This window comes from Lipotes vexillifer, unplaced genomic scaffold, assembly GCF_000442215.2.
Source record: "Lipotes vexillifer unplaced genomic scaffold, Lipotes_vexillifer_v1.1 scaffold575, whole genome shotgun sequence".
Lineage (NCBI taxonomy): Eukaryota > Metazoa > Chordata > Mammalia > Artiodactyla > Lipotidae > Lipotes > Lipotes vexillifer.
In genome coordinates, this window is record NW_006780198.1 from 716,986 (window position 1) to 724,594 (window position 7,609).

General features: G+C 61.5%; 1 protein-coding gene across 5 annotated transcripts in view; it reads left to right on the forward strand.

The window, feature by feature from the left end:
- The window catches only part of KCNAB2 (potassium voltage-gated channel subfamily A regulatory beta subunit 2), a 98,074-nt gene extending 93,908 nt beyond the window's left edge, over window positions 1-4,166 (forward strand). For 3 of the 5 annotated variants that reach the window (XM_007453276.1, XM_007453277.1, XM_007453278.1), the window contains 4 exons: window positions 199-293; window positions 1,199-1,319; window positions 1,663-1,751; window positions 3,777-3,866. In XM_007453276.1, the coding sequence (XP_007453338.1) occupies window positions 199-293; window positions 1,199-1,319; window positions 1,663-1,751; window positions 3,777-3,866 (395 nt within the window). Of the gene's footprint in view, window positions 1-198; window positions 294-1,198; window positions 1,320-1,662; window positions 1,752-3,776 lie in introns of all 5 variants that reach the window. The other 2 variants (XM_007453279.1, XM_007453280.1) reach the window with 2 other exon arrangements.
- The last annotated feature ends 3,443 nt before the right edge of the window (window positions 4,167-7,609 follow it).

Below are 7,609 nucleotides of genomic sequence, written 5' to 3' on the forward strand. Positions count from 1 at the left end.
CCCCCCCCGGCCCCGGCCCCGGCCCCGCCCCGCCCCACCCTCTCCCTCGCTCCGCCTCCTCCCCAGCCCTGCCCCAACCCCGTCCCAGATCCCCTCGCCCCGCCCCTCGCCCCTGCCCTGCCCCGCCCTTTTCCCCTCGCCCCGCCCCTCCCCTCCTCGGGACCCTGGGTTTGACCTCGTCCGGCTTTGCTCTCCCAGGAGTGGGCGCCATGACCTGGTCCCCTCTGGCCTGTGGCATCGTGTCCGGAAAGTACGACAGTGGCATCCCGCCCTACTCGAGAGCCTCCTTGAAGGTGAAGAAGCGGCCGGGCTCGGGGAGGGGACAGGCAGGACGGGCATTTTGGAGGGGTGGGGCCTTTGGGCAGACACGTTGGTGCTGGGCGGGACTTCCCTGGGCCACTGTCTGCGGGAAGGTTCGGAACATGGGAACTTGGAGCCCCAGCTGGCCTGACCCCATGTCTAGAAAGGCTGCCCACCTGTGGGACATCCCCCACAGGATCCCCCGCCCTCCTGCCCTCCCCCCAGTTTCAGCCCTCACAACCTGCTCTGGATCCGTATGTGCCCCCTGGGATGCCTCCTCCCCCTGTAGACACCCCGCACACGCTCTCTGGCCCATCCCTGAGACCTCTGGGCTGAGAGCTGTGGGGTTTCTTCAGTGTCCCTCAGAGATGCCCCCCTGGGATAATTCCCCCCGGCCCACATACAGGCGCGCGCACACACACACATACACACCTCGGAGTGGGGACTCAGGAGGGTCTACAGGCTGCAGGGGTCGGGGGTCAAGGAGCAGGGAGAGAAAGGCCTGCCCAGGCCGGGGCAGAGCCAGTACTGGAGACCCCAGCCCCAGATTCAAGAGCAGGATGGCCTGTCCCCCCCTCGACTCCTGCCCAGCCCCCAGCAAGCCTCCCTGGGGGCTCCCTGACTTTGCTGTGGACACACCTCCTGGGCCGCCCAGCCTCCCAGGAGAAGGGAAGGTCGGCTTGTCCACCTCCTTGTCAGCTCCCCGACAGCTCACAGGCTTCAGATGCAACGGTTCCCATCCTTCCAGCTGCCCAGGTCTGGACCACAGCAGGACATGGTTAGGCCAGGGCCGGGGGGTGCTGCCGTGCCCCAAATCATCATTTTGTGCCATGCACACAGAGGTCCAGGTGACCTGCCCTCACCTGTGGGCTGTGCTGTGCCTCCACCCCACAACCAGGGCTACCAGTGGCTGAAGGACAAGATCCTGAGTGAGGAGGGCCGGCGCCAGCAGGCCAAGCTGAAGGAGCTGCAGGCCATCGCCGAGCGCCTGGGCTGCACCCTCCCCCAGCTGGCCATAGGTAAGAGGCCGGGGAGCAGGGTGGAGACCGGTGTCCCAGGGAGATGTCGGGAGTCCCTGAGTGCTCGGGCCACGCCCCCTCCACCAGCCAGCTGTGGGTAACGTGCTCCCACATTCATGGGGAGAGGATTGGGGGGGCGTCCCTGAGCACTTGGGCCATCTCTCCACTGGCGGCAGTTGGTGCCAGGGTCTCCACAGCACTGCTGAGCCCCTGGTTTGCCATGCCGCTCCGGGGCACCCTCAGCCCCATGCCCAGGAGGCTGGCCTAGGCAGGGTCAGGGCAGAACCAGAGAGGGCCCTGCCGTGGATGGGCCTCCCTCACCTCTGGTCTTGCTGCTCCCCAGCCTGGTGCCTGAGGAACGAGGGGGTCAGCTCCGTGCTCCTGGGCGCTTCCAGCACAGACCAGCTGATGGAGAATATTGGAGCAATACAGGTGAGTGGAGGCCGCCAGCCTTGCAGGCCCTGGGCAAAGCTCAGGGTCTCAGCCAGTCACCTGTCCAGCACGTACTTATTGAGCACCTACTACATACCAGACACTGTTCAAGGCACCTGGGCTACAGCAGTGAACCACCAAAAAGCCTTGCTCTCGAAGAGCTGGCTTTCTAGCTGGAACAGATGGAAAACACTAAATGCGAGAAATAAGATTAGAATATGTGTCGGAGGGTGATAAGGACTCTGGAAAAAGAAACCTGGAGCAAGGTCGGGGGTGTCCAGCAGGGGCGGGGCGGGGGGGGAGCCGTGGACCCAGGTTGAAGGGGGCCGTAGGGTAGCCTTGTTGACTTGTGAGCAAAGGCTCGAAGGATGAGGAGTGGGCAGTGCAGATACTCAGGGGAAGAACGCTCCAGGCTGATGCAAAGGCGCAGGGTGGGCACGAGCCCAGGACAGCACTGAGGCCAGAGGGCCCGGAGCAGAGGGGCAGGGGCGGGAGATGAGCTCGGCGTGGGGCAGACCCATGGGCCACCGCATGCCCTCTGAGGACTTCAGCAATGGTCCAGTGAGATGGGAGCAGAGGAGGGGCAGGGTCCAACTTAGATTTTAAAAGGCTCCCCCTCACTCTTTGGCTGCTGAGTGGAGGAAAGAGTTTGGGGAGCAGAAGGGAAGCACGGAGATTGCTGGGAAGTGATGATGGTGTCGGGGCGAGGGATGGCCGTGGTGCAGATGGACAGCTGGTTGGATCATCTGGATGTTCTGGAAGATGGACCACCAGGACTGGCTGACAGACTGGATGTGAGGGTGTGGGATAGCAGGTCAGACAGCCCCTGGGGTTTGTCACCTGGAAGGGGTATGTTGCTGTTGGCTGAGGTCAAGACGGCTGGAAAAAGCAGTTTGGGGGTGTGGATTATCAGGTGTTCTGGTCCTGAAATCTGCATTTTATGCTGTCACTGTCTTTCCATTTGAGGGGCAGAGCTTAGACCAGGGCAGGTTTCCTCTGCCCCAAACCTTCTGGAATACAGAAGCAGCACGGCCCCCATCTGCTTCAGGAGCCGCATGCAATGAGAGCAGGACACTCTGGGGCCAGCGGGTGGCTGGAAGAATGTCCCCCTGTTACAGAACTCAGGTTCAGCTTCTCGTCGCTCAAGAATCCGAATACTGAGACTTCCCTGGAGGTCCAGCGGTTAGGACTCTGCCCTTCCACTGCAGGGGGCACAAGCTCTATCCCTGGTTGGGGAACTAAGATCCCACAAGCTACACAGCACAGCCAAAAAAAAGAAAAATCCAATACTGAGAGACAAGTGTTGGGTAAAAGGAAAGGTAGCTTTATTGAGGAAGCTGGCGATCCTGGGAGAAGGTGGACTCACGTCCCAAAGATCCAATTTCCCCATGTCAATCAGGAGGCAAGAGCTTTTAAAGGGGAGTTTCAGGGGTGCTTTGTGGGCAGACGGAGGAGGCTATGTACAGAGCAGCACAGTTAGCTCTGACGGTCATCTTGAAATTGGTCACATGGTCATCTGAGCAGGGCCACCTGATTGTTTTAAGTACAGTTAATCTTCAGCTCCAGGGTCAGTTTGTTCCCATTTCCCTGAGGCCAGTTCTTGGAATTGTGCAGGATGGAGCAGCTTATTTCATGGCTACAGTCTGGTCATCATGCGGTTACTTTTTACACCTGGTGGGGGTTTCAGTAGCTGCAAAACAGCTCAAAGGACATGGCTCAGAATATGACCTATAGCCCTTGCAGAGGGACTAAAAGTCCTTGACTTTGTTTAATGGCTAAACCATTCTTATTTTGTCCCGTTTGACTGCTTTTCTTTGCTTTTGCATTTTCTCATTTCTCCAATTAAACTTATTCTTGGGCTAAAGTTCTACAGATAAGAGGCAGGCGTAGGACGTTGTGGGGTGGAGGGGTGGAGCTGTGCTCCAGGAAGGCCCCATAGGGCCCTGCTCTGTTACACCCCACCTCACCTGCAGGCCAGGCCAGTCTTGGTGGTAGATTCTGAATAGCTCCCATCTTTGCACACAGGTCCTTCCAAAACTGTCGTCTTCCATTATCCACGAGATCGATAGCATTTTGGGCAATAAACCCTACAGCAAAAAGGACTACAGATCCTAAGAAGCCCCCGGCCGTTTGCCTGGACGGTTTCCGTTTCCCTCCTAGCCTCTCTGTTAGCTCGCTTAAGCTATTTTGAAGCCAAGTCAAGAGTGTGGTTCGCTTCAAAAACAAAACAACGCACCAAGATGTCACCAGGAAAAGACTGCAGAAGTCGCTGCCACACACCATCCGCTGCTTCTCAGGACCGCTGTCGGGTTCCTGTCAGGGAGTCAGCATTGATTCGAAGGCACTCGTGCGGTCCCACCCAAGCCTGCCGTCTCTGCTCCTCCTCCAAGAAACCACCATGTTTTCGCCCAGCCATGGGCCGTCTCAGACACTCAAGTCCAGGCCAGGCCAAGAGCAGCTAGGGCCTGGGGGCAGGCAGAGCCGGCCTCTCCTCTGCCGAGAACCCCACCCGGCATTGGGGAAGGGAAGAGGAAGCCAGGTCTGCCTCTTCCTGTGGCCCCTCAGCGGGGCCCTAGTCAGGGCAGGCCTCCCTCTGGGGTCTCCCTCATTCCCCCTCTTGCCAAGGGCTCCAGGTACTTTCCTCGGGCCTGACCTCGGATTCTTCCCCCAACCCCTTCTCCCAACCACCCGCCCCAATGTGTCTCCGAGGGGCCTTCCGAGCTGCCCCTTGACCCACCCCCACCCCACCCCCGCAACCGCCACCTTTCTGGCAGGGGCAGGGATCCAGGGAGATTCGCCCTGCAGTTTGGGACGCACAAAAACTTGGGGGGCTCTGATTTCAAGCTCCTCGCCCCGCTGGCTTCCTCCCTGCAAACAATTGATGAGCCCCAGTGCCTGGGCTCCAGTCCAGGTCCCTCCAGGGCCCCACCTGCCCTCCCTCCCTGCCAGCCGCCCAGTCCTCCGCCCCTCTGTCCTCGCCCCAGAAGGCCCCGAGGTCATACGTGCTCAGCTGGACTGTGGCTGCTGACCACACACCAGGTAGCCAGCCTCTGCTGTGCCCAGGGGGTGGTGGCCTTGGGGTCTGCAGAGGGAACGTGCTGGGACCCTTTCAACGACGGAGAGTCCCTGGGGTTTTCTGTGCTGCGTGCCTGGGGCCTGGGGGCCAGCCAGCAGCAGCCCCCGCGGTCTAGGAAAAGACCCCGGAAGCCTCTCTGTGGAGCAGTGTCCCCTGCGAGGCCTCAGACCAGGTGGGTGGCGTGAGGTGCTCTGTCTTGGGTGCTCAGAGCTTGTAACCAGGGCAGCAGTGCCACCCCCAGGACACCCCCACACAGCCCACGAAGACGGAGGGATGGCTGGGGTCGGTCATTCCTGTCCACACCAGCCCCTCCTCCCCCCAAGCCTGGAACAGACTGGGGACAGGGAGGGAGGGCGGGACATTCACAAGTGTCAGCCCCTTTGCAGCCGGGCCTGGGGCTGCAGGGATGGAGGCGGGGAGGCGGGACGGCCGCCAGGAGGCACAGCCCCCATAGTCCTGAGCGGCACCCAGCCTCTGCTGGCCGTGGTGGGTGGGAGTTGGGGGCCAGGCTCTGCAGACGCCCCAGCCCACCGAATACGGGCCCTCGTGCCCCTGGGCAGACACAGCCCATCCCGCTTTGCCCTTCAGAGAGGCCCCTCCCTGCCATTATTCTCAGAGGGGCCGCTGTCCAGTCCTGGCTGAGCCGAGGCCTGGGAAACTGGCTGTAAGAAAGCCACAAAAGTGGGGGGAGGGGGAGACCTTCCTCTACTCCTGAGCTTTGTGCTGGTCCTGGAGTCTAGAACCTTCTCCCTCTTTGTAGACCAGGCCCCTGGGGGTCGTCTTCACCAAGTCCCCTGCACGCTTCAGCCTGTGGGTGTGGGGAGGGGACAAGCCTGTCCCAGCAGAATCCCCAGCCACTGCCCACCATCACACGGTGGGATCTGGCTCTGAGGACAGGACACTGCAGTGGGGCGGCTTTCATCCCAGGCCCACCCAGGCGGGGACCAAGTGCTCTGGGCCGGGCAGTCCCAGCAGCTGGCCGTGCTCAGGGGCCAGGTTACCGGCCGCTCATTGGCGAGATGGCTGGGCCCCCTCCACACTGCTGTCACCCTGCCCACCCACTGCTGGAAGAGGAAGCAGGGCGTGCAGTCGGGGCCGAGGTCGGGACTGCCACCCACCCCCACCCCATGAGCCGCACCTGGAAAGGCCGAGCCCGCTGGCTGCATGTTTCCCAGACGGAGGGAGACAAGGGCCCCCAGGGTTGAGCTCTACCAAGGCCTAGATGCCCAGCGCAAAGACCCAAGCAGCTTCCCGGCCCTGGGGCACCATCCACGGCCTGGTTCTGTATCCCCGCTGCAAGTGAGTGTGGAGGGATGCCACCCTGCTTCCTGAGGGAGGGTCCCCCGACTTGGGGGGTGCTGGAGTGGGGAAACAGTGGAGTGGGGCCCAAGGGCGGTCAGAGCCTGGAAACAGAAGAGCTGGGCCGAGGCAGGCCCTGGAGGGGCAGCCCGGGCCCCGCCCGGCATGGGTTTCAGACCAGCCAGCCGCACCCCACCTGCTTGAGGGGAAGCCCACCAAGAGCCCCAGCTGCCAGCCAGCCTCTCACCCTCCCCTTGAAGCAGAGTTTGCCCCCAGGGGTCCACCTGGCAGTGCCCCACACGGGAAGAAGATCCAGTCTGGGTCAGGGCAGGACCAGTCTTCCTTGCTAATGACACACAGAGCCCCCAGCATTTTTCACCCTGGATCTACGGCAAATTTGAGGTCCCGAGGACGAGATGGGGGCTTGCTCTGTCTTCTGTTCTCTCCAGTCATGTAAATAATGTGCTACTTTTCTCTCCCTGCCTTTAATGACTGTGGCTCCTCAGCTAACTGCATCCCCTACACAGGCAGAGATGCCATATGCCTCGCACTTCCAAATGACACTCAGTGGAGATGCAGTGCCGTATTTATGGAATGACAAAATAAAACCCAAGCCCGTCAGGGTCTGCGCCCCTCCTTTGTGGGGTCCTCAGGGTCAGGGCTGGGCCAAGGGCAGTGGGAGGGAGAGGAGGCTGCCCCCCTGGAGAGGCCAGCCGGCCGGGCCGAGCAGAGGTTGGGAGAAAGGGGCCCTGGGGGAGAGGCAAAGATTGGGCACCGAGACCCCTTCTCTCCCAAGTGATTCAGGGATGGAAGTTGGTGGGAGGCTGCTGGACCCGCCTGGGGACAGAGGTCAGGGTCCAGGGAGGCCTGTGGGCTGTCTCCAGGGGCTCAGTGTTCCTCTGAGCAGTGCTGTTTCAGGGGGCAGGTGGGAGGGGCGGGCACCATCCCTGAACACCCCTTTTTGGGGCGTCCCCTTCCCAGTGAGCCTTTCAGCCTCATGGGGCCATGTCTCCTCAGGTGGGAGGTGGCTTTAGATAACATTCCTCTCACATCCTTCCCCGGCCACCCCCATCCTAGATCAGTGAGAAGCTAGGAAAACACTCTTTGATCCACTCCTTTACCAAAGGATTTATTAAAACACAGAAAACCAAGACATACACAGAGTACAAAGTAAAGGGAACCGGGTCGGTTACAGTCTTTGTCGAGCCTCTTACACATCCTCCCGAGGACCGGACAGGTGACTACACACAGGGGCTCAGCCTCCAGCTCCGGCTGCCTGGCTGAGACCGTCCCGACTCGCCCCAGCGCCCCGGCCCCTTCGCCAGCTGGGGGCTCTACCAGGCAAGGGGCCGGCCCCTCTCAGCTGGGCCAGATGCCGGCCTGGCTGCAGGCGTCTGCTCCCTCGACCGACCTCCCACGCATGGCTGCAGGCGTCTGCTCCCTCGACCTCCCACGCACCGATGCACGGGCGGGGGGGGGGGCC